The 27,750-nt window shown below is 39.3% G+C and overlaps 1 protein-coding gene across 6 annotated transcripts in view; it reads left to right on the top strand.

The window, feature by feature from the left end:
• Window positions 1-27,750, top strand: part of LOC134678720 (F-actin-monooxygenase Mical-like) — a 198,146-nt gene that overhangs the window by 76,853 nt on the left and 93,543 nt on the right. For 5 of the 6 annotated variants that reach the window (XM_063537382.1, XM_063537385.1, XM_063537383.1 and 2 more), the window contains exons 11-17: window positions 2,717-2,881; window positions 4,149-4,285; window positions 14,479-14,545; window positions 15,198-16,390; window positions 23,968-24,101; window positions 24,656-24,782; window positions 24,996-25,124. In XM_063537382.1, the coding sequence (XP_063393452.1) occupies window positions 2,717-2,881; window positions 4,149-4,285; window positions 14,479-14,545; window positions 15,198-16,390; window positions 23,968-24,101; window positions 24,656-24,782; window positions 24,996-25,124 (1,952 nt within the window). The remainder of the gene's footprint in view (window positions 1-2,716; window positions 2,882-4,148; window positions 4,286-14,478; window positions 14,546-15,197; window positions 16,391-23,967; window positions 24,102-24,655; window positions 24,783-24,995; window positions 25,125-27,750) is intronic. The other variant, XM_063537386.1, reaches the window with a different exon arrangement.

Raw genomic sequence — 27,750 nt, 5'->3', positions numbered from 1 at the left:
ATTAAATTTATCCAATGTTCAAGAACCTAAGTAAGAGAAAAGTGTTGTCTGATGTAGCTAGGTTATACGATCCACTGGGCTGGATTGCTCCAGTCGTGGTTGTTGCCAAAATCTTCATCCAGAAGCTGTAGAAGTCGGGTCTAGAATGGGATTGCCCATTGACAGAAGAGTTGGTGAGAGAGTGGCTGTCGTTCAGAGAGGCATTGGTAGATCTTAAGCAGCTGGCTATACCAAGATGGCTAAACGCCACGCCGAGCTCAAAGATCGAACTGCACGTTTTTGCAGACGCTTCAAAGTCAGCGTTTGCAGCAGCGGTCTACATGAGAGTGACTGATGAACTAAATGGTGTACACGTACACCTGATAACAGCTAAAACAAAAGTAGCCCCGACAGAGAGAGAAATTTCCATCCCGAGACTTGAGCTGTGTGCTGCCGCCTTAGCAGCGAAACTTATATTTGAAGTTGCACAGGTAATGGACGTACCTAAAGAGAACCTACACGGTTGGACAGACAGTACAATAGTTCTAGCCTGGCTCAAAGGAGGATCAGCTCGTTGGAGTACATTTGTGAGTAACCGAGTGTCCACAATATTGAATATACTGGAGTTTGAGCAATGGAGTCATGTACCTACTGAGTTTAACGCTGCCGACTGTGCGTCTCGCGGTTTACAACCAAGAGATTTACTAGATCATTCATTGTGGTGGAATGGTCCGCAATGGCTAGCCCAACCTGACTTTGAGAAAAACGACATAATTATAGAAGACACACATGAGGAGGAAAGAGTCGCATCTTTAACTGTTGTATCCCATGTTGATGAAGAACCCCCAATCTGGTCGAGGTTTTCTTCATTGTCTAGACTGTTAAAAGTTATTTCGTACTGTAGAAGAGTATTAAATTTAAAATTGCCAAAAAACGAGAGAGTTAAATTACCTAATTATGTAACTTCTGAGGAGATGGATAAGACTTTGCTTTCGTGTATTAATCAAGTTCAAGAGAAAGAGTTTGCACATGAGATAAAACAGTTAAAGAGTCGAGGAGTCGTGCCTAAAAAGAGTTGTCTACGCACTCTTTGTCCTTTTTTGGATGAAAAGGGGACATTAAGAGTTAGCGGTAGAATAGATCAATCTGATGCAAGCTACGATACGAGACATCCTGTGATTATGCCTGGTAAAAATCAATTTACCTCGCTTTTAATTATTGATGCTCATCATCGTACTCTGCATGGCGGTCCTCAAATAATGTTAAACTTTTTAAGATCCAAATATTGGATATTGCAAGCGAAGGATCGTACTAAGAAGGTTTATAGAGAATGTGTCACGTGTTTGAGATATTCGAGCAAGAAGTCTATTCCTATAATGGGACTTCTACCTGAAGCAAGAATGAAACCCAGTAAACCTTTCAAATCTACGGGGGTAGATTACTGTGGTCCTATTAATATAAGGTTTTCACCAGGTAGAGGAGCTAAGTCTTTTAAAGGCTATATATGCCTGTTCGTGTGCATGGTTACCCGGGCAATACATCTCGAGGCAGTTACGGATTTGACAGCCAAGGGTTTCATTGATGCATTCAGGCGTTTTACTGCAAGGAGAGGTTACTGCCAAGACTTGTATAGCGACAACGGCACGAATTTTGTTGGTGCTGACAGAGAGATGAGAGACATGTTTAACACTGCTAAATCATCATTACCTAATCAGATAGCAGCCATACTTACCTTACAGCATACGACTTGGCACTTCATCCCTCCGCACGCTCCCAATTTCGGCGGTCTTTGGGAAGCTGGGGTTCGTAGTACAAAAGGGCATTTGAGGAAGGTAATAGCGAATAGCACACTTACCTATGAGGAATTAGCGACGGTCCTGGCGCAGGTAGAATCATGTTTGAATTCTCGGCCTTTATCTGTATTGAGCGATGATCCAAACGACCCTCTACCATTGACACCAGGTCACTTTTTGGTAGGTGAATCATTGATAAATATAGCTGACGAATATAATCCTGAATGTAATGTAGTTGGTTTAGATCCATGGCGCTTAACGCAAAAAATTGTATCTGATTTCTGGAAACGGTGGTACAAAGAATATTTAGTAACCCTTAGTCAGAGATATAAATGGAATTCTAATGTTACTACCGAACCTGAGATTAATGATGTTGTTATTTTAAAAGAAGACAATGTACCTCCTGCTAAATGGATTTTAGGCAAGATCATTCAAAAACATACTGGGCCTGACAATATAACAAGAGTTGTTAGTGTTAAATGTAAATCTGGAATCTTGAAGCGCCCAGTTAGTAAATTGTGTGTAATAACTAAGTGATGTTATACATAAATAAGTTATACTTGTACATAGGTATTAGTTTTAAGTTCCGACTGTGTTATGTTTGACATTTTTATTGTTGTTATTGTATAGATTTTGCTGTGTAATTAAAGAACTATGTTCTTGGCGGGCGGAATGTCCAAATTAGGCTAAGTAGTTAAGTACCTATGCGATACATGCGAGCGCATACCTAGTTATAGGTCAATATATGTATACAGTCCACATCGATATTCAAGTAGTATAGAATAAATAATCATCGAGAGAACACGCTTTTGAGTTTAAATTTCCCGGCTCCTCAATAATCAACCTTACCGCCTGGACACCCTGTATATTTAAATATGGCTAACGGTCCAAAAACGATCCTGTATTTGTAATCTAAATATGATAACTACTATTGTTATTTACAGAAACGGACGTGTCCGACGAAGTCTTACTGTCCTGGGCAGAGGTGACCGAAGGCGGGCTGCGGACGGCATGCAGCGCGGGCCCGCTGCTAGCCTTACTGGCCCGCTACCGACCCGACTTACTCGCTGATGAAACACCCCCTCATGTAGTATTACAACAGGAGTTCGGTGAGTGTATACACAGACCGGGGACCCGTCACCCCTTCCCAGAAAAGAAAACCTTTAGATGACTTCTCGTTTATCGAATAGCCCCAACGATTGGCTTTCCCTTTGAATTGGTTACCCGTTCGTTTGACTTAGCTCTAGGAAGGGGTTTCCCTTTCAGAGATACCGCTAAAATGAAAGGGTTTCCCCTTCCTCTAAAATCTATGACACCTGTGCTGTCACTCAAAACATAAACGAGCAATATTCAATTCTATTTTTACAAAGAGAAAGTTTAAAGTAGCATAAGCGTCATAATTTATAATCGATACCCCTTCTAGAAGTTAGCGTTTAGGAATGGGTAGCTTACCCGTATTATGAAATGCTTAAAAAGCCAAATGAAAGGATTTTAGTTAGCTACGGCTTTGAAAGCAATGCCTTACGAAATACCCTTTCCAAAACCCTCGAAGGGGATTCTTAATTTAATTTTATTTCATTTATTTCAATATAAACTTACAGTGTAGCACCAAAGCGTTTACATACTTACGGCTATTACTTTAAATTATTTTACTATTATTTTACCTATATCATGCCTATATCTAAGAAAGACAAAAATAAATAAATAAATAATGTCAGCTATAAAATACACAATGGATACCGGACCGGTCCCTGACACAGAACTTAGTGTTTCGTTCTTCTTTCTGGCCCATCCACTTCACAGGGTAGTTAAGAATACAAGAGCAAAGATTACCTCAAAACACGGTAATGAAACTAATGAACTTCTTCTTCTTAAAAACCTCGCCGTGTTCTTCTTGGTGCGGTGCAAAACGGAATGTTGGGAGGCCATTGCCATAATTGCCATGATTGCCTTTCATATCGACCACCGATACTGGGAGACGCTCGCAGAACAGCGGACGGAGTGGCGGAAACGTAGTGGCGTTGTAGAAGGCCCCGAGTTTTGTGGTGAGGCCTGGTTAGCCGCACTCGCTGACAAGAGGCAAAAACGTTTTAGTGCCGTTTCAGTGGCGTTTTCCGCAAATCTCTCTTGTCAGGCCTAGTAGACCATGTCAGACTTGCACCGGTCTATTCAGCCACTATTCAGGTGTCCCTCCGGTTTCACACCATAAATCGTCTGCAATAGACTTAGAGGCCAATGAAATGACTGACAAAGAGCACGGGGCGACTACTGACTACACATAGCCGCAATTTTACTTCTCAAATGCAACGTACATTACTTAATAAACGTTTTAATGAAAAATTACCAGTTATGACCTCTCTTTTAATTTGTTTGAAGGTATCGCGCCGTTCTCCTCAACGGGATCGACCCGAGACGTGGCCGAGGCGAAGCTCCGCTCATACCTCATGAGGGTGTACCACGCCTTCAAGGGCGAGGTGCCTCACGTGCATCACAAGAGCGACGAGTTCGGACAGGTGAGATACACAGGCACGACCGAGGCGAAGCTCCGCTCATACCTCATGAGGGTGTACCACGCCTTCAAGGGCGAGGTGCCTCACGTGCATCACAAAAGCGACGAGTTCGGACAGGTGAGATACACAGGCACGACCGAGGCGAAGCTCCGCTCATACCTCATGAGGTTATACCACGCCTTCAAGGGCAAGGTGCCTCACGTGCATCACAAGAGCGACGAGTTCGGATAGGTGAGATACATAGGCACGACCGAGGCGAAGCTCCGCTCATACCTCATGAGGGTGTACCACGCCTTCAAGGGCGAGGTGCCTCACGTGCGTCACAAAAGCGACGAGTTCGGATATTAGAGGTATACAGGCAGGACCAGGCGAAGTTGAGACCTCATGAAGTACCTACCTCGCCTTCATTAAGGTGCCTCAAGTGACACAAGTGACGAGTTCCGACAGGTACAAAACATCTCATCTCAATTACAATATTGAACATAAAGACACCTCGCTGCAACCACACATAGGCTGACTGGTAGAGAGTGCCTCATGGCATTAAGTTCACCTTTTGTACACTAAGTTATTTCTTTTGTGCAGCAAAGTATAAATAAATAAATAGGCGCTCTCGTACTAGTTTAGTATGCGAGCGCAACCATTTGTTTATTTTGAGTCCGCGTTTGACCTTTGACCCTGTACAATAAAAAATACTTCATTAACACAAAAACTGATCCATACAACCAACTGATGTGTTGTTTTTTAAAATAATTTTCAGATGAAAGGTGCAAATATTTGTTACAATCAAATGTTAATTTTTAATAAGCAGTAACGTCTGCGAATTATGCTATTAAGCTTAGAATAAATAATTAAATAGTGGAAAAATTACTGTCTCGGGTAAAACTTAACTGCATGCAAAACTAGCATAATATGTTTTAGTACAGACTATACAGGGTTGGGTAGATTAAGTGTCCTAGTTTTGTACTGCCATTTTACTTCAATATAGCGCAACTATTTTTAACTATATTATTTTTTATTAATCGAGAATTTAAGCGTCTTTATGATTTAGACGTCAGCTTGATATCTATTGGTTTTATATTCTTATCAACATGGACGCGAGACGCCAGCTCTTGTAAATATATACAAGCAAAAATTCCGACCGTGAGAGATATTTAAGAAGCTAAAACATTTAGATATTAATGTAAGGATCATATCTCAGACCATTAAGCGATTTATAAAAACAGGATCTTCAATAATCCGATCAAAGCCTGGTCAAAAACCATCTCTTTATGTTAAAAATATAATTAAAAGTGTTCGTGAGCGTAAACTCGCTAAAGATATGAAAATTTCCCGACGATCAATGAGGCGTATATCATGATCTTGGGTTGAACGCCTACAATAAACAAAAAAATACATGGATTAACAGAAGCCCAGAAAAAAGCTAGAGTGAAAAAATGCAGGGACTTGCTAGGTTGGCATGAGGGCGATGAAATTATTTTTACCGACGAAAAGATGTTTGAATTGCATGATAGCCACAATCAACAAGAGATAGTGTGCTTCATTGAGGGATTTTCCAGTAGACAAATTAGCCGTACAGTACAGCGGTTTCAAAGTGCGCCGGCTGTCGGCATGGGGTGCCATATCAATCAATCAATCAATCAACATTTATTCAGCAAATAGGCCACAAGGGCACTTTTACACGTCAACATTGAATTTACATAAAAGCAAAAATAATAACATCAACAATTTTATAAAATAAAACTAACTATTCAATCTAACGTATTACAATTACTAAGAGATGTATATGGTCTCTTAATGTCGAATTACATACAAAATACAGATAAAAAATACACAAAAAAAATCTATAATATTTAGAGGTGTAAATATCTCTAGGTGTCAGAACTATAAGATTATATAGTTTATCAAGTTATCCTTAGAGATGTATAGATAGGGTCTCCAAGAGTCAATATCCTGTATAATAAATACATTCATTAAAAGAAAAGAAACATACGAGAACAGAATGAGGCGTCTCACTTAGGGCATGCTCCCGGGAATTCCCGGTTCTCAAATTCCCGGGAATTCCCGGGAATTTTATAGTGTCAAAAGAACCGGTACTGAAGACCCGGTACCGGTACTTCCCGGTTCTCATCATATGACTATTTATTTCCATTTCAATAGTAGTAATGTTTTAGTACTTTAGCTCGGGACATTATATAACATTTAATAATGGTGCTATGAAACGGGGGACCCAAATAACCCGACAAACTAACCTAATAAAATAGGCTTTCGTGCAGGCAGGCCGTGCCGTCATAGTGCTGAGTACATCGACTACGCTACAGCCGTGTGGCTCGGCCCAGGCGGGGGCAAAGAGTGCCGGTTATTTTCGTAAAATAGGTTGGAACGCCAATAAGTGTTGGTTTATAATAATTATAATAAAATAAGTCATTTATCAATTCTTATGCAATTATTTATATGAAAATAAGTCATTCATAAAGATTGTACGCTAACACAAACAATTTTTAAAAAGTAATCAAAAGGTGCCTTGGGAACCGGGAAGAACCGGGAATCCCGGTTCCGGCCATGCCCAGAACCGGGAAATGAAATTCTTGGTACCGGGACCGGTACTGCATGCCCTAGTCTCACTGTAATTAATTAATAAAAATTAAGTTACTAAGTATAATAACTCGTGTTAGCTTAACAGACCAGTCGTCACAAACAGCACCCGTTCACGAGTATGACGCGTATCTCAGCCATCGCCTCCCTCAACCTTCATTTGGGAAAGTGGCGACCCGATCAACAACGCCACCGTAAGCAAAGACTTAAGCGAGCATGACATGTTCAAGCTACCGGCCTATATTAATATTAAAATAGTAATAACATGTAGCTGTAAGACACGGCATTTTGTGATCATATGTTACATAATAATTTTTAAGAAAAAAAAACCGACTTCTATGGGGGCCGATGTAAGATTATTGTAGATGGTACACTATGTAGAAAAGGAGGTAAAACCACCCACTGTTCTACTAGCATTTCGCTTCTGTATAATGGCTCCTCTACAGGATGGGCCAACGCCGGCCACTCCAAGGGACGCAGCCATGCGGTAGAATGAGATAGCAATATCACTTGCTCCCTCTAACGCATAAATGCGTCCCTTGGAGTGACCGGCGTTGGCCCATTGTGAAGAGGAGCCATGAGGGTCGTAGTTCTAGCCTAACCTAACCCACTCCTCAGATAGCAGTTCGGTTCTGTGCGGATCGCAGTTCGAACCTAATCAAACCCACTTTTCAAGTAGCATTTCGTTTCTGTAAGGCTCGCAGTTCTAACCTAACCTAATCCTTGTTCGGTTCTGTGAGGATCGCAGTTCAAACCTAACCTAACCCACTTAATGGCGCATGCCGTGCGGTGTACGGGGGTTTAAGCGGGAGGGGCTAGTAAGATTGGCATCATCGTACTTTATACCTACATTAATTTTATGATAGGTAATCACCGGGTCCGAATCCGGATCCGAGTCCAGGTCCGGGTCCAAACCGGATCCGGGTCCGAACTGGATCCGGGTATGAGTCCGAGTCCGGGTCCCAGTCCAAGTCAAAATCGAAATTCGTAATCACCAAACGTGTACCATGCGTCATTGAAGAGTTCTGTTCTGGTCATCATCAGCAGTTCCACTTCATCAAATGCGACAGTTTTTAATGTAAATGCTTGATTTTATGATGAAAATACAAAAAAATCTATACGTATGCCTTTAATTTTTGAGGAGTTCCCTCGATTCCTTATGGATCCCATCATCAGAACTCGAGCTTGACAAAAATGTGGCTTAAAAACTTAACTTGCTTAACGAACATAACGAAAAGGAAAAATCGCCAAACGTGAACTATGCGTCGTTTAAGAGTTCTGTTCTGATCATCATCAGCAGTTCCACTTCATCAAATGCAACAGTTTTTAATGAAAATGCTTGATTTTCTGATGTAAATACAAAAATCTCTATACGCATGCCTTTAAGATTTAAGGAGTTCCCTTGATTCCTCATGGATCCCATCATCAGAACTCGAGCTTGACAAAAATGTGGCTTAAAAACTTAACTTGCTTAGCAAACATAACGACGAGGACAAATCGCCAACCGTGAACTATGCGTCGTTGAAGAGTTCTGTTCTGATCATCATCAGCAGTTCCACTTCATCAAATGCAACAGTTTTTAATGAAAATGCTTGCTTTTCTGATGTAAATACAAAAATCTCTATACGCATGCCTTTAAGATTTGAGGAGTTCCCTTGATTCCTCATGGATCCCATTATCAGAACTCGAGCTTGACAAAAATGTGGCTTAAAAACTTAACTTGCTTAACAAACATAACGAAGAGGACAAATCGCCAACCGTGAACTATGCGTCGTTAAAGAGTTCCGTTCTGATCATCATCAGCAGCTCCACTTCTTGGGTGTATATGCTTGATTTGTTGATAAAAACCCAAAAGTCACTATATGTATGCCTTTAAGATTTGAGGAGTTCCCTCGATTCCTCATGGATCCCATCATCAGAACTGGGTTTTGACAAAAACGGGACCAATCTGTATGCATATAAATTCAATCAAAATAAGAATTTTCAAAATCGATCTAGTAATGACGGAGATATGGAGTAACAAACATAAAAAAAAAATAAAAAAAAAAAAAAATATAAAAAAATAAAATAAAAAAAAAACATACAACCGAATTGATAACCTCCTTTTTTGAGATTTGGAAGTCGGTTAAAAAGACAGTATAGCTTCACATAATTACTAGCCTAAGTTGACTTAGAGATGTAAAGGTCTCTAAGTGTCAGAAACATTAAAAATATAGGTAAGTATGTACAATCAAAAATAAAAATCAAATAAATAAATATGTACTTAGAGATGTATAAGGTCTCCAAGTGTCCAAAACTAAAATTAAATTAAACAATATAATCAAGCGAGAACATCATTGTCTCATGTGTCAATTCTACTAGACACTAGCATATTTAATTCACAAATTAAAAAAAAAACAATATTTATTTAATTCTTATTAAGGTAAGTACCCCTATTAACGACCCCATTAAAATTGGCATTCATTACCGCGGTATGTACAAAATAGCGTTTAATAAGAAAGCTTATTAACTTTCTTTGAATCTAAGAACACAGAAATAAAGCCTTATCTTTTGACTGTCGAATAAGTATAACACTACTACTCTACTACGAAAACATCACACAAACAAGTCGAAAAATGTAAACTAGCGTATCAAGAGCGCAAGATTTGGTTGCTCCATACTAACACGCAACACCTCAAGTAAGTAAACGCGTATTTTATTTAGTGATTAGCGTAATAATGGTAAATATTATGGAAAGACTAAGACTTGAGATTGATTCTTAGTTATTATTTTTATGATTCCCAAATACTTTATTTGCGATATTTGCTCGCCAATAGGGAAAAAAATAGGAAATTAAAAACCTCGGTGTTAGGTTCCATTTTCTTTGTGTGACACCTAATTTCGAGGTATACCTCGGTAATAACGGAAACGGTATTTTAGATTCGAGCGATCTTATATTCATATATAAATGCACATTTCCTTGACTTTTGATGTTATTGAATTATTTAACCATCTATAAAACTAAAAAGCTATTAACGTGGTATGAAATCTATGCAAGAACTCTTAATTTTTATTACAATTTTAGACACCTTTTCACACGTTTTCTTAGAAACCCTTATATGAGAAACTCGTTCAAGTATTGATATAAAAACAGAAGTATGGTTATAAAGTTTATTTTAACCATTGTTTTGTAATATTTGCAATCATCCATATTCATAGTATTAAAAAAAATACAAGATAACTATTTATTTTGATCAGTCGTAAATGAGTTTTAAAATTATTTGAATTGAACCGTTTAACGATGGTTAGAAAAGACATCACTCGGTAATAAGCTGTATGAGAACCTAATACAGACCCACCCAAAACTTTCATGGCTTCGAAATTAATAGGTTCTTAAAATACCTAATACCTACTTTTGATACTCTTTTGTATACCAGGTACATAATAAAAGGGTCAAAGACAGGCCCGAGAATATTCAGACCTAATGATGTACCGTTGCACACAATATTTTTTATAAGCCAGCAAACATAAAATGATATATAAAGTCAATGTAATATTGGTTTTTAGATCTTTGCCTAGAAAATAGTTTTTTTTTTTTTAATACAACTCTTGGCTATTGTGATAAAATATTTGTGATCATATAGACAAAGGACGCCCTACGCACCGCGCTTCAAATGTGGCTGGTTTAGATATCACTGGCAGTCATTTAATCGGCAAATATAAGTGCTGGAGTAGAAAAATATATTTTATGTTACATATATAATATAGACACACAACACAAACATACAACGTTAACATTAACTTATACAGATCTTGTATATGTATTGTGTAGGATATAATTGTGATAGCTTGAACGTTTTTGCGCAATTTGCCCTCCACGTCCAGTTGAAATAATTAAGTACCTATTTATTTAACGTAGAAAAGTAATAAATTAAACAAGAATTTCGACAGCATCACACTTGCTCTTAAAGGGTACCCCACGATGTTTTTGGCGTTAAAAGAACCAACTACGTATTTCTATTTCAAATTCAATAATTAAAATAAGTCTTATAATATGAAAAGCGTAGGTATTGAATATACAATATTTTATCCATTATTGTCAAATAAATAATATTTATCATAATAATGGAACTAAAAATGCTACGAGTTATCTACCCTCGTAAAAACGAACACACATCCGCGGTATTTGGGTAACAGTGGTCCATTACCACGGTAATAGGCGATTTCGACATTTTGGTTTTGATAATTATTTTTTCCTTTATAATATTCTAAAACAAGGCCAGAAACTAAAATAATATAAACTTTAATTAACAAACTAACATAAAAAAATATCTCTTGGTCCATACACCGCCGATTTATGCCTAATTTTTGGCTCTTTTTGGGAAACTTGCTTAACCCCCTCGTTAATAGGGGTACTTACCTTATACTAATGAAATCAAGCTACCGGCTTAAAAGCATCTCTATCGTTTATAAAATCATTTACAGTGTAGTACGCCTTACGTAACAAGGAGCGCTTAATGTGCGACTTAAATTTGTGAAGTGGTAAATTCACTACATCAGTGGGGACTTTGTTATAAAAACGTGTACAGTTCCCGACGAAAGACGTACTAACCTTACGGAGGCGGTGGGCGGGCACAGCAAGTTTATGTTTGTTTCTAGTGTTATAGTTATGGATATCACTGTTAACCTTGAATTCGTGGATGTTTTTCCGAACATACATAATATTCTCTAGTATGTATTGAGATGCAACGGTAAGAATGTTAACTTCTTTGAATTTCTCTCTTAGGGATACTCGAGCGCGCAGTCCATAGATGGAACGTACAGCTCGTTTTTGCAGCACAAATATTGTCTGAATATCTGCCGCTTTTCCTCACAACAGAATTCCATAAGACATAACACTATGGAAGTAACTAAAGTATACCAGCCTGGCCGTCTCTACGTTTGTCAGCTGTTTGATTCTCCTAACTGCATAGGCTGCTGAACTAAGTTTTCCGGCTGGAAAAAAGGCTAAAAACAGTTCGGTCCTCAAATTCCAGCGTATCACCTTTTATTTTAATCTTGCTGTTATTTACCTGCTTGACGTTAGGTAGCGTAAACTTGATGCATTTGGTTTTCTTGGCGTTCAAAAGCAAATTGTTTGCCGTAAACCAGTTTACAATGGTAGATAGCGCGTCATTACTGCTCTCGAAGCTATTTTCCTTTCTGTCCACTTTAAATATAAGGGAAGTGTCATCTGCAAATAACACTATATCATGTCTATCTTGCACAACTTTTGGTAAGTCATTAATGTATACCAAAAACAGGAAGGGACCAAGAATTGAACCTTGAGGCACTCCGAGGGCTACCGGGGACCCCGCCGATTGAGTTCCATTAATAACTACTCGCTGAGTTCTATCCGAAAGGTACGATGAGACCAGGTCAAGGGCACTAGCTTTTATCCCATAGCGGCTTAATTTTCTCTTTAAATTTTCGTGATCAACGCAATCAAATGCCTTTGATAGATCACAGAAAATTCCAACAGCATCTTGAGCTTTTTCCCAAGCATCAAAGATGTGTTTTAGAAGTACCGCACCGGCGTCAGTAGTTGATCGACCTTTGGTGAAACCAAATTGATTGCTATCAAGCAGTTTGTTTCTGTTGAAATGTGACAGTAGTTGATTCAGAATAAGTTTCTCGAACACTTTGCTTAATGCCGGTAGTATTGAAATCGGTCTAAAAAGGTTCGTGGGATCTGTTCTCGTTCCTGATTTAAACAGAGGGATAATTTTGCTATGTTTCATAATATCTGGAAAAATTCCAGCATCAATGCATCTGTTGAAAATCTCAGCTAAGTATGGTGTAATTGACTCAATAATGGAATCTAATACTTTGACAGACAGGCCCCAAAGATCTTCTGTTTTCTTTAAATTTAAAGACCTAAAAGTCTTAAGAACTATATTCGATGAGACATACGAAAATTTGAATATTTCTGTACATTCTGCCACATTTGTCTTAAAAATTTCTTCAGCGACGTCTGGCGATGAGTTAAGGGATCTTGTTGTTTCTACCGGGATATTCGAGAAAACCGCTCAAAATGATCTGCCACTTCACGGTCGGAACTTACTAAAGTGTCAGCAATTCGTAGGTTGTAGTGCGGATCCTTCAGTTTACGTTTTCCAGTTTCATTACTGATAACTTGCCATACAGTTTTGACTTTATCGCTGGAATTTAGGATCTTTTTCGACAAATAATCGGCTTTAGCGGCGACACACAACATTTTAAAAGATTTAGAATAATTTTTGACGTACTCCAGAAATTCCGGTCTTTTATCAGTTGCCTTTAAATCATATAAGTCGTAGAGCCGGCGTCTTTTCTCGTGAATATCCGGTGTAGCCCAGTCGCTAAATTTAGTCTTAGCCTTGCCTTGCACCTTTTTCTGAATGAAACAGGCATCAAATTCCTTTTTAATACAATTAAACAACTCGGAACTCAAACAGTCAGGGTTTTCCTGGGTACATGAAAGACAACATAATTGTTTAGTAATATTACGATTGAATAAACCTAGGCGACTGAATAAATCATGATAAATAACCCAGTGGCAAACTACCACTGATCGGGGAGCAAAAATTAACCAAGACTTTTATATTCAGAACGTGTTGCAGGGTCATATGCTAGAAAATATCCGAAAGTGGTTTGGGTGACTATTATTGTTGTTTTCAACAAGACAGTGCCCCGTCTCACAAAGCTAAACGTGCGCAAGACTGGTGTCGAACACATATGGCAGATATTATACCGTGGCAAGAATGACCTGCGTCTTCACCCGACTTGAATCCTTTGGACTTTTCTATATGGGGATACATGCTCAGCAGGATTGGGAGCACACAGGGAATTAATTTAAATTCATTCAAGCATCGGTTGGTCAAGATATGGGACGATATACCAGATGAGGTATATAGTGCGCGCCGCGTGCAACTCATTCTATGGTAGAATGCGTAAAGTTATACAAGTTAAAGGAGACTGATTTGAGCTAATGAACTAATTTTATAAATATGTATAGAGTATGCTTAAATGTTTTAATTTTATGGCTATTTTAAACTAGGACACTTAATCTGTCCAACCCTGTATATGTCGTCCTTACCATCTCATTGCATAATTATTTTAAGGAAATAAAGATTATTTACTTATTATACGACGACCAATTCCTACCTTTAAACCTTTAAACGAGCAATTCTTGTATATTTATTTATTTATATGTATATATATTTCGGGGATCTCGGAAACGGCTTTAACGATTAACGAATGAAATTTGCTATATGGGGGTTTTCGGGGGCGAAAAATGGATCTAGCTAGGTCTTATCTCTGGCAAAACGCGCATTTTTGAGTTTTTATATGTTTTTCGAGCAAAGCTCGGTCTCCCAGATATTTATTATTATTTGAACTCACGGCCTCTGGATCGATACTCCAGTGGTCTGTCATCTGAGCCACCGAGACCTCATCCATAGCCAGCAATCTCTCCACCATATGGGTCTAGGGGACCCTAGCGCCATCTACTGTAAGAGCCCAAGACAGTAATTTTCCAACTTTTAAATTTATTCTAATCTACAATTAAATGTCTCGCAGATAGCTAACATAAAGTGTGTTTACAGATCAAAATCCGTCAGCAGAACGAGAAACACGCGCGAACAGCGAACGACGCCATATCTGTGTACTCAAGTAATATGACATTTTCTATGAATTAAATTACATACATATATTAATAATTTTATATTAATTAAATAGGGGATACTACTGCAATGTTCTGCCGCCAGAGTGCAGCACTGCTGACTCAGTAAATTCATAGACTAACTTATACATACTGTGCCTTAAACTGTTTTTTGACAAGTTTTCACAGACAATAAAATTTGACATTGATGCATCAAGGCGGTTTGTTAACAAGGGCCTACCGGTAAACGCGAAAATCGAAATTTAGTTATTTGCCTCTTTATCGCTCGATTATGCAAGAGTGATAGAGAGATAAGATAACGAAATTTCGATTTTCTTGTTTCGCGGCAGGCCATGTGTCAATGTGGTTTGTTTACTGTATGTGCCACAAAGGTGCCACCTACGCAGAGCTTGCCTAATATTCCCTATTATAAAAATTAAAGCGAGAGGTAGGTATGTCAGGACCGTAGCAAGTAAAAATCCGTGGTCTCTGCCAACCTCTCTGGTAAGGCGTGATGAGATGTAAGTATGTATGTATGTATATTAATTTGATCGTATAGATATAAAAAAGAAGTCTACTATTACTCCGTGACGAAGGCATCTGTAACTGTAATTACCTACCCGGTTTTTAATAGTAGTTATTATAGGAATGCAACAATTTCAGACGCAGCCGAGGCGGAAAAATCACACTCGTCGTACCGAAAGAAGCGGCGCGCGCTCCGCACCCCGCAAGTAAGTACCGATCCCGCCGAATACATCCGCAAACAGATAGGCAAGCTCGACCTCAACGACATAACAAACCTAGCACGCCTCATAGAGGGCCACGACGCCGCCGACATACACGAAGACAAGCAGAGAGACCTGCAGGAACAAATACTAGCGCTACTCGACCCCGAGGACACTCCCGATCCTGCACTAGTCAGAGAATCACTAGGGAAACTACTCGGTAATACTAAAGCTAAAGTTAGCGATAATAAATCTGTTGCTAGCTACTTTAACAAAGAGGATAAGATACCTGTGAAACCGCCGCGCAGATTAAAAGCTTTAGACGCGTCGACAGTCAAAGTCGTTGATCTATCAGATTTAGACAACTCGGAAACAGATGTAACTGCAGTTAATGATTTCAAAATTGATCACAAACCGAAATTGGCCAAGCTGAGACAAGAGAAGTTTGTCAGATCTGCGTCGATGGACACACCGAAACTTGAAACTAAGAAGTTCACGCGATCGTTTTCAACGGAATCTCCTAAAGGTAGAAGTTTAAAGCAGCGATCCAACTCTATAGATTCACCTGAAACTCTTCAGAATACTAAACGCATAGCGCAGATATTCGAAGGACACTCTAGAAGGAACACTCCCAGTCCAGAGTCGAGAACTAAACGTTCCAGCTCTATAACTACCCCAGAGATGCTTCTCCGATGCCAACGCATGGCTAATATTATAGAAGGAAAACAAACTTATAATCCAGAGCGTTTGAAATTAGAATCTATTGGTGATTACGAAATGGCCGCTAGAAGGCAGAGAGTGCACGATTTAATACAGGGGCAGAAGCCGAAAGAGAGCGAAAGCGAAGATTATATTAAGAAGTCGTCGGACATGCAAGCTTTTCGTATGCAGCGCGTGTCGGACTTGATGCAGAAGAGAGCTGAGAAGAAGAAAAATTGTGGTAGAAGGAAAGCGGCCAGAGTTATAATGAAGCAGCGATTCGAGAAGAGTTTGCAAATGCTAGCAGCGGAACCGAAGTTGGAGTTCGCTGGTGCTGATCTAGAGAATGACTATGGGCTGCAGCAGTACAGGGCGTCTGCGCCGCACTTCGACGATCGAGTCAAGACGTTGGAGAAACAGCTGCACCATTATGTGAGAGTTGTGTGGCATGCTAACTAACGGAGTGCTAAACCGTCTAACTTAACTCTGGTATGTACCTAGCCAACATAATCATTCATAGAAAACGTGAAACTTAAATGTACGGAAATAGTCACGTGGCTTTTTGTAGCATCAGCTGTCATCCAAATTTTTTATTTTCGTTTCGTATCGGCGTTTGTCGATCGTCAACGTCATATTCTCATTGGACTGTCATCATCAAAAGACAATGATGCCAAAAGTGGACAAAATTATCGTAGCGCAACTTGGTTACTATAAAAATAAAGTGTTCCCATATATTTGTCGTCTTTGGCCGTGACTATTTAATTTTGACTGGTAATTGGCGATTTTGTTGGCCTTGCTACTCGTGCTGGGTTAGCTTAGACGGAACCTAGATAGAAACTGCCAGAAGAGTCCGTAACACAAAATATGCAACGAATACCGAATAACGAATAGCCGAAGTATACTAACTTTGTTAACTGATTATTCGCAAGCCTTATACACCGATGGTTTAAGAGTGCTTCTGTTCATATGGTCTGTTTCACACTTACATGAAACAGCCTGTATGTGTGACAGTCGGTCCTGTTTGTCCTTCGTGTTTTTGTTTTTTAATGTCCACAGAAAAGATGCCGGTATTCCCGAACGTTTTTGACTAAATATGATCGATTTTGCTATATAACGTCTAACAGAAATAAACGAGCTAGCGATAATGCACCACTGAATCCCAGGTTCCAATATTCGATTCTATTGGTCGATTTTGCCTCGCTTTGCTGTTTCGCTTAGTTTAGTTCTGTTGGATATTCTCTCTAAAGGCGGGATTTCATAATTGAAAATTTAACAAGCTTTCGTGTATATTAAGAACCAGGGCCTGCTTCGAGAAAAATAAGCTTTTATTACTTATACGTATGTCACTCGATAAGTTTTGAGATGCTCGAAAATTAAAAATGGACCGCACCTGTATTCTTGGTTATAAAAATTTGATCAAAAGTAGTAGCAAATTAGCTAAATTAAAAAGAAAATCGTGTTGCAGTTATTTTATTATAACCATTCCCGCGGTTTTTTTTGAAACGATGGAACTTCAGTTTGGAACATTTGCGTGCTAATTATATTTTATGATATTAAATTTGGTTTAACCGAACAACTAAGTTTACAACTATTACTATCAGCATTAGGGGACTCCGTGCTATCCCGAGCAACAGTTATTAGATGGTTTACCGTGAAATGGGGTTACTTTGATCAATTTCAAAATTAATATGTATTTATCTCCCCGAATATGGAATCTAAAAATAAATTTAAAAAAATGACGATATCGGTTTTTGCTCCTCTATCGATATTTTTAGGGTTCCGTACTCAAAGGGTAAAACGGGACCCTATTACTAAGACTCTGCTGTCCGTCCGTCCGTCCGTCCGTCCGTCCGTCCGTCTGTCACCAGGCTGTATCTCACGAACCGTGATAGCTAGACAGTTGAAATTTTCACAGATGATGTTTTTCTGTTGCCGCTAAAACAAAAAATACTAAAAACAGAATAAAATGAAGATTTAAGTGGGGCTCCCATACAACAAACGTGATTTTTGACCGAAGTTAAGCAACGTAGGGCGGGGTCAGTACTTGGATGGGTGACCGTTTTTTTTTAAGTGAAAACTTCTTTAGCGGCGCTGAGCACTTTTTAAGGTGAAGTAAAAATATAAACCCGATTCAGCGTAACGCGTAACGTAACGCTGACGTCATCTGTTACGGACAATGTTATTCACCAAAGAACTTCAGTCATAATGTGTCATAATCAGTTCAATTATTTAAAACAGCTGGACTTTTATATTAAGCAATAAAGCTCAATGTTCTAATCTTGTACGGGCTGACATACGAGGATCTCACAGTTATATTCTAACTTTATATCATTCAAATATAATTCAATAAAGCTACATCTTGATGAAATCGCAAATAAAAGTGAACTCTAGTACTGGTGAATAAAACTCAAAATATCATTTAGACGCGAGGTCTGCAAGGTAATTTTTTTACAATTTCTATTCGAATTTTAAACAATTAACGCTACAAATTTAAGCTCACTGGCCAACAATTTCGGAACTAAAGTTTTTGAATAGAAAGGGGGATGGGTCAATTATACATAGTGCTGCAGACATTTTGGACATTGGATTTTGACTGGATTGGATTTGGATTTTGGATTTTGGTCATTGAGTTTTCACTTCTGTCGGCACTCCCGGAGTGCAACCCGTTGTTAGTGTTTTTGCCTTTTTTGCAGTATGGTACGGAACCCATCGTGCGCGAGTCCGACTCGCACTTTTATATTTATACCATTTCATAATTATGCAAAGTAACATTGATTTATCACAAGTCATTGTTATGACAATTTATGATATGCGAAGGAATATTATTATGCCATTTAAAAGTTATGCGTAATATATGATGCAAATTTGAATTAGGAGTTATACGTTATGCGAATTAATATAGCCAAAAAGAATAGATAGTATAGAGGGGTCCTGTCATTATCAGTTTTGTAGTCACGGAACATTTACTGCCATCTATCGACACACGATTAAAACTTAAAATAAAATTGAAAATGTATAAAATAATCAAAATATGTTTACGGATAAATGATTCTTAATTTTTATTGTTCCATACTGACCCATGTTCTTTCACTGATATGAGTGATATGTGTTAAAATTGTTAAATATCAAACGGTGTCTTCAACGCCATCTAGCCGAGAATAGGCCAAAGGTATAAATTATAATGGCGCCATCTATTCGAGAATGACTTATTGAGGCACGTTTTTTTCTTAGACTTTATTTATCTTATACGGAGTTATATATATCTCTGATATAGCACTAGACGACGATATATTATATAACATAAGATAAAGAAATAGTCCAAATCCATAGAAGAGATCCGTTACTAGGCTTGAAAGCCATTACGAGTTGTAGGTGACGATAGCAGAGTTCCACTTTAAAAAAAATATCCGTAATTACTAAACTAAAATATATGTACTAACGCTGTTTCGCGGGATAGGATAAAATCTTTATTTATCCTATAAATTTCTTTTAAAATATCCTTATTTTAAGGTATAAAATTACAGCTCAGTTTATAACTCAACACCGATAGGCCCACAACTTTTAAATAAGTAATCAAATTTAGTATTTTTTTTCATACCAAACTTCTACTATAATAACATTACAGGGGGTAATGGGACACATTCAAACATGACTTCCTTTTTTACTTATTTGAGTCTTGTTTAAAATTTAACATACCTACTCGTACCTAATTGCATTATGTTCGTGTGAATATGAAGTTAATAAGCTATACCTACATTTATAAAATGCTTACAATATAATATAAATCTTAGTATAATTGGAGTTCGGCTATGAAAGTGGCGGGACAATGATTTTATCGACTTACAACGAAAAATAAAAACACCCTGTACCATCGGCCACATTGTTAACTGTCCACCGGTGCACCTTATGGCTTTTGTAATAAGGTGCACTGCACCGATGTTCAGTTAACAGTGTGCTGTTTGTATGTACACAAGTAAAGTTGGTCCGATCTATTTGATGCCGAGTGTACTAAGGGCCAGTTGCACCAACCACATTTGACAGACTGATCAAAGTTAGCCGGCGCGCCCCCGCGCTTTACTATGAAACTTTCCATACATAAAAAATTAGCAAACTCTTTAACGATACGAACAGTTTGGTGCAACCGACCCTAATTGTGGATATTGGAAAACCATGAAGTGTTGTGTCTTATTTATTACTTCCTACTTATCTTCTAACAGTCACTGTTGTGAAATTTATGTTTTGTTTTGTATTGACACTGTTGTGTTACTAACACAAATATTAATGTTGGCAGTAGATATAATATTCCGTTATAAACACTTTCACTGCGTATGCTATCAGTGATATCGTTGCAGACTTGGTCTAATTCTATTTGGCCTTCGTCATATGTCTGATTTATACTACTACTACTTACTACTTACTTACTTTGTTGGCGCGGTGACCCAAAATGAGTCTTGGCCTCCAACACAAGAGCACGCCACTTTGATCGGTCCAGAGCGGTATCCCGCCAGCTTTCGCCGACGCCGAAAGCTTGTCTGATTTATAGAGGTATTAATTTATTTTTCTGGCAAGGACTTTTTGACAACAGATGTTATAATATAAGTCATCGAAAGTCACCGATTTAAACAAGAAAAAAATATTTTTAACAATAAAAAATAACATTAATTACCTAAGGGACGATGGCTGCGTATCATTCTGATAAAAAATGTAGTATACCCTATAATGGACGTGGAACCAGTAATGGGACATAAAACCACAAATCCTCTAATAAAAGTAGTTTATAAACACTGGCTATATTTTATCATAAATAAGAGTCCTGGAGCTGTCTCAGTTTGATTTTTTTAAATTAAATTCGGTTATTTTTTAAGAAATTGGCGTCAACCCAAAAGTTGTTGTGTCACTGGAAAAAATACCACTAAGAATTCTTAACAACTTCGCTAAAAGAGGTGAGTTAATTTATTAAATTTAAATTAATGAATACTTGTTAAAAACTAGAATGTGTTTTGTTAATTGCATTTACCATGAGCAGAGAGCGCAACTTTGGTGCCGATGACAGACGTATGACGTGAAGCTAAATACAGAGTGTTGTTATAATAATAATAATAAGCCCGCAGGGCAGCTTGTGGCGAGCTGTTGGGGAGTAACGACCCCACGGACCCGAGTGCTCCCGAGAGTCGGTCAGGGTCTCCGTCTCCGGCGTGTCTTCGTCGGTCGGAGTGGAACCCCAAGGGGACCCGCAGGACTCTCAGCTCTGGCTTGCCTTCATTGGCTGTCCAGAGAGGAGTCGTTAGAGCTATATGCTCCAGGGGTGGAAGTGAAAGATGCATAAGACGCGAGTTGGCACAGTGGCTGGTAACAGCCACTGGGTAGAAAGCGGCGCACACCTCTCGACACCCCTGAGCCGCTCACACCGATGTTGCTCCTGGTCGTCTTTACGACGGCAGTTTCAGGGGCCCATCTAGTCAGCGGCAAGTCACCGCCTGCCTCGATGACGGTGTTAACATTGTTATGGCAGGTGTCCGGACCTCTTTACAATAGCCCAGTCTCATAGTCCACCTAAACTTCAATCCATAGACCCGGTATACTGTTCTCTTTTTCTACAATAGTCCCAATGCCTGCTGACACCGGTTCATGGGTGTCTATTGTTGCACCTGGGAACGGGTTCCAGCAGGCGTTCTACATGACATTAAAGCTCTCCAAAGGGCCTCTACGTGTTGGATCTATATCCCCACGCAAGCCTATCAAAAGACCGGGATTTACAGGCCCGTGATTCCAAAAAAAGGAGATATAAATAATAATAATAAAATACTAGATTATATTACTACTAAAATACTAGATTAGATTAGGTTATCTAGATTATAGATACTTAAACAAATAACAACTTATTGGCCTCTTTAGTTTACTGATATTGAAACTTGAGTTGAGAGTTTTTATACGTACTGGCCACGTATAAAAACATAACTAACTGTCTTTGTCATATTAAAAACAAGATTGTTGGAAATTACAACCAATTACTGATTACTTATTTTTTTATTAGTCGAATATAACCGAAATATTATTGTTTGAAGTCGCTATTGAGTCTCTGCAGCCGTATTTGCAGAAATTTCCTTTTCTGATTGTAAAAAATGAAAAAATGTGACCAAAATTTAACAGCAAAAGCAAGCAATATAGAGAAACATTTCAAAACAACAAAGCATATTGAACGAGAAGGAGATCGTTTCGTATCGTTTTTTAATGTTTACATTATTTTTTGTGTAAATTACCAAGCATTTTTATAAATAAACAATGATATATATATATTATCATTATTAAGAATCATTGAGGTGTTACAATGTTGTTTTAAAAAAACATCCTATATGCGACTTAACGTCATAATGACGTCATCGGCACCAAAGTTGCGCTCTCTGACCATGAGATACGAGTAAGGTATACAACACACTCTATGTTGTGACTCCACAGATGTAAAAAAAATAGTGGTATTTGGCCCAATCTCATTATAGGAGCTCTGTAAAACTGCATACCTTTTATGATGGGACAATTTACATAGTGATGCTTGGCATGGCATAATTTCATGTTTAAATAATACAGAAATAAAATGTGGTTACGTAATATATCAACTAGGCCCCAATTTCACATCGTATCGGTGACAGGTGCGACAATTGAAAAACATCACTGTTGCTGACGTCACAGGCGTCCATGGGCTACGGCTACCGCTTACCATCGGGCGGGCCGTATTCCTGTTTGCCACAATCATTGTAATATTAAATGAAACTTTATTATATCGGAAAAAACAGACATTTCTCTTGCTAAGTTTATGACAATTGTCAAGATTTAGAAGAATTGTAGGAACTCTGCGATAAACGCTAACTAATTGTGTTTGGGTATATTAGAATTGTCTCGATGGGTCTAATACAATAATAATGGCTGTGGAAAGAAAAATACATTCAGTGATAAAAGCTTATACCAAAAATTGATTTTTTTGCCATAATTTATTCCCTATTTCAATATTTTGTACTGATAGAGCAATGTCCATTATAGGGGGCCCATTACTGGATCCACGTCCATTACCGGGGTTCCATTACTGGAGCTTTGGTGTCCATGACTGGAGAAGAAAAACATAGTTTTAATTTGTTAAGTATATGGAAACTCATTGCAGTATCTTTGATACAACACGCCTGAAACATGAAAGACGGATAGGACCTTCTTCTTTTAACACGCTGAGCGGTAGACCATTTACATGTATCAGGGAAATATCACAAATACTCCAAATTTCTTCTTAAATGTCCCATGACTGGTGCTGTTACCTTACTGACATTTTATTTGACTTATACATGACATAATATGTCATGTATAAGTCAAATATGTACATTATTACCATACGTCGGACTATAGGGGGCAGTTTGAGGGCAAGGTAAGGTTTACAAAAAAATCTTAACTTACGAGTATCATAATGTACCTAGTATTTGTAACATAGCCGTGTTCATAGAACTTGACATGCCCAGTTAACTCATTTGTTTTGTTCCTTTCTCACAGCTGCAATTGTCTGAGTGACGGATAAAGCCAAACGAACTTTTTCGCCATTTTGACAGTACGTTTATAAATAACGCAGTTAGTTGCTATGATATTTGGAATTTCACATTATAAATACTAGGTACCAAATACTAAGTACAAATACTCGAAAGTGAATTGATTGATTTGCCAACCTTACCTATCATTCTGACATGCCACGAAAATGCCCGCTGGAGTCCGACGTATGATTATTACCATATGTAAGCAGTTAGACACTATCTCGGGGTCATATATAACTTTTTTAGGCTTTAGAAAATGCCAATTGAGACTTAAATAATGTTTGAAAATTATGACGTTACTTTTATTTAATTTCTTTTCGATTGTCATCTTCGCTATGTTTACATGTATGTAATGGTATCTGTTCAGTCAGCGATACAAAACAAAGTTATAATCTACTGCCAAGTTTGTCCTAAGCCAAGCTAATTTCACCTGTTTTGCTATAGGAGGAGGGTCGCATAGTGGGCGGGGGCGGGCGCACGGCGGGCAGCGGCGCGCGCGTCGCGAGGCTCGCGGCCGAACTTTCTGGAACGGCGCCAGTCAGCGCGCCGAAGGCGTCCAAACCCAAGGATTTGATGAGGTATTGTCAGGGTGTATTTTTCACCGCTTTAATTAGATAAAAGATAAGATACCGTAGTTTCAGATACAGGTACTCCCGATTTAAGCACAAAATTTTACATGTCGGGAAATATCCGAACGAACTGTAAAATTTACTACAGCTGCTGACTGTTATTAAATATTTATCATTGCATTGGTAATCATCAATTACTTGATAATCAAAGTTACTTTAACTAACAAATATGAGGGAACAAGGAACGACACAAAGTTTGCCTCATATAACTGCCACTCTTGTGGATAAAATGCAAATTGATGTTTTTATCGAATAAGAAATACGATATGCGTTACTGAATAAATAATACTAGAATAATACAGAAGTTTGGCTCTCTAACAAAACGCGTCTATTATTATAGGTATGACCGCAAGGTGGCGCAAGCGCGAGCAGGCATCCGTTCCATTGCGGGGCGCGGCAAATACTACTGCTAGACACCAAAACTGGTGTGGGCGCATGTACTCATTCGCGGAGTGAGCCACGGCTGATGGCGTTCAAAAAGTTAACAATCATTTTCTTTTCAGATCCGTTGGCAAGATTGAGCGAGACGACTGGAACGTGAGGGAGATTGAACGCAAGATACTTGAAAACAAGCTTGGCCGACCGGAGCCGAGGGCAGCCGAGCGCGTGCCGAAGTGGGATAGGGAACAGGTAAGGTTAATAACAAAACTTAAATATGAAACGGGTCACTCACGTATTTTGAGTCGAAGATTGCTTGACATGTTTCAATCCGTAACAAGGAGCCAATTCCGACCGATGTAGATCAAACTTCGGGGCACTGTTATGTTGCGAATGGACCCCCCAAATTTTGAGACAAGATTTAATAAAAACTTATAACGTATACATACATTTTGTGTTTTGCAGTTCTTAGGCCGCCAGAAACGTCTAAAGGAGGGCGACAACGAGGAGAAGTGGGGTGAAATAGACGAGACTCTGCAGAAGCTGGACCAGAAACTCAAGGACTCTGGTCGCCCAGACCACGGCACTAAGAAGGTAACTTTAGTTCGGTAAACCACTGCCGCTCTTGTCCGCCATCGCTTTACGCGACAACTTTGCCATCTTTACCATTTGCTTAAATGGCTGACAGTCCTCAACTGTGCGCGTCTCCGGTGTCACCCTATTTCACAAACTGCGACCCCCACAGACACAAACTATTGCCAGAAAAGTAGGTTAGGTTAAGTTAGAACTGCGACCCCCGCAGAAACAAACGGTTGCTAGAAAAGTAGGTTAGGTTAGGTTAGAACTGCGACCCCCACAGAAACAAACGGTTGCTAGAAAAGTAGGTTAGGTTAGGTTAGAACTGCGACCCCCGCAGAAACAAACTGTTGCCAGAAAAGTCGAAAATGTAGTATATATGAAACAACGTACAACCAAAAACTGCCAGGTTAAGGTGAGGCCGACCAAGACACGTCAACAGGTTTATTTTAGCTATTATAATCCGTTTGTTTCATTATATTTTTCGATGAGGTAAATTGTAGCTGTCACGTGGTACCATCAATCTGGTCGGACTGCAAAAAGTGCCAGTCTAAGGTGACTGCACATTTCTAATAGGTTTTCCTGTCATCTATAGGCAAAGAACTATCTTGTGTATTTTTTTCAAAATTTTAGACCCAGTATTTACGGAGGCCTTTGCCCAACAGTGGGACAATATAGGCTTATAATAATAATAATAATAAGCCCGCAGGGCAGCTTGTGGCGAGCTGTTGGGGAGTAACGACCCCACGGACCCGAGTGCTCCCGAGAGTCGGTCAGGGTCTCCGTCTCCGGCGTGTCTTCGTCGGTCGGAGTGGACCCCAAGGGGACCCGCAGGACTCTCAGCTCTGGCTTGCCTTCATTGGCCGTCCAGAGAGGAGTCGTTAGAGCTATATGCTCCAGGGGTGGAAGTGAAAGATGCATAAGACGCGAGTTGGCACAGTGGCTATTAACAGCCACTGGGTAGAAAGCGGCGCACACCTCTCGACACCCCTGAGCCGCTCACACCGATGTTGCTCCTGGTCGTCTTTACGACGGCAGTTTCAGGGGCCCATCTAGTCAGCGGCGAGTCACCGCCTGCCTCGATGACGGTGTTAACATTGTTATGGCAGGTGTCCGGACCTCTTTTACAATAGCCCAGTCTCATAGTCCACCCAAACTTCAATCCATAGACCGGTATACTGTTCTCTTTTTCTACAATAGTCCCAATGCCTGCTGAGACCGGTTCACGGGTGTCTATTGTTGCACCTGTGAACGGGTTCCAGCAGGCGTTCTACATGACATAAAAGCTCTCCAAGGGGCCTCTACGTGTTGGATCTGTGTCCCCACGCAAGCCTATCAAAAAACCGGGATTATAGGCCCGTGATATCCAAGGAGATACAAATAATAATAATAATAATTTTCGGAGATAAGGGGGGGGGGGGTAATGATATATTTTTTTGCCGATTTTCTTGAATAACTGCTAAACTATCCTAAAATTATAAAAAAATTGAGATTCTTACAATGAGCTCTTTGATTTGATATGTAACGCGATATAGTTTGAAAAACTTTATTTTTTAATTTTCTTGGGTCACAAACTTACATATGTGTGCCAAATCTCAACTTAATTGGTCCAATAGTTTCGGAGAAAATAGGCTGTGATAGACGGACAGCCAGACACACGAGTGATCCTCTAAGGGTTCCGTATTTTTTTCCTTGTGTGGTACGGAACCCTAAAAACGGGGAACAAGGCGCGAAGGCGTCAACAATCGCGAAATCGACTAGTCCGGTGGCCAGCTGCATGAAACAAACCTGATCAAAAAATAGAATATACCTACCCTGTAGAGGTACCTGACATTTAGTAGCTTCCAACCTTCGAGCAACACGGAAGGGAGGCGGCATTCGCACTATTTCCCCTCTGCCGAGGTACAAGATTAGCGCGTCAATAAAATCTAGCGCGGGTAATAAAACTAGTTGCACTTGGATTTTTCACTAGACTGAGTCCAGACGCGCGCGTGAACACTGCTGCACAAAAATGCCTGTTTGCTCGGTTTTTTGTTATAAAAAGATGTCGGGGACATCAAATTTACAAAAAGAAAGTGTTACATTTCACATGGGATTTTTTTTTTTACATATCATACGTTTAATTACATTTAAATACAATTATTATATTTTAGTCTCAAGTTATTGTTGGATTTATTGATTTTGCTCGCTCAGTACAAATTGCGGATCGGTCGAGCGACAAATCCGACTTCTCATCTCTCAGAATACAATGACATACTTCAAAGAAAATGTGTTAGTGTGCGTGTTGTGACACTAGTCACTCGTCCGTACACAAAAAGAGATCGAGGTTTGCAAGATTTGTCTTTGACGTGTGTCATTTTCTATGTATTTGTGTCGTCATTACAGAGGGCCTACCGCAAACCACGTTCGACGTGTTGCCTCCCTGTCACAGTTACGTATGAATTTACAAGTGCCATAGAGAGGCAACACGTCGAACGTGGTTTGCGGTAGGGCCTTTGATTGGATTTTGTATGTAAGTGTGTGAGAAGTGCGACTGTGTGCACCTTCCCCCCGCGAAAAATGGCAGAATGATTTGTACGGTGAGATATCGCTTGGGCCCCTCCCTTCCGACGTGTCGGAAGCCGGTGTTGCTCGAAGCTTCCAA

The sequence above is a fragment of the Cydia fagiglandana genome, chromosome Z (genome assembly GCF_963556715.1).
Source record: "Cydia fagiglandana chromosome Z, ilCydFagi1.1, whole genome shotgun sequence".
NCBI lineage: Eukaryota > Metazoa > Arthropoda > Insecta > Lepidoptera > Tortricidae > Cydia > Cydia fagiglandana.
This window is presented reverse-complemented; position numbering and strand designations above follow the sequence as displayed.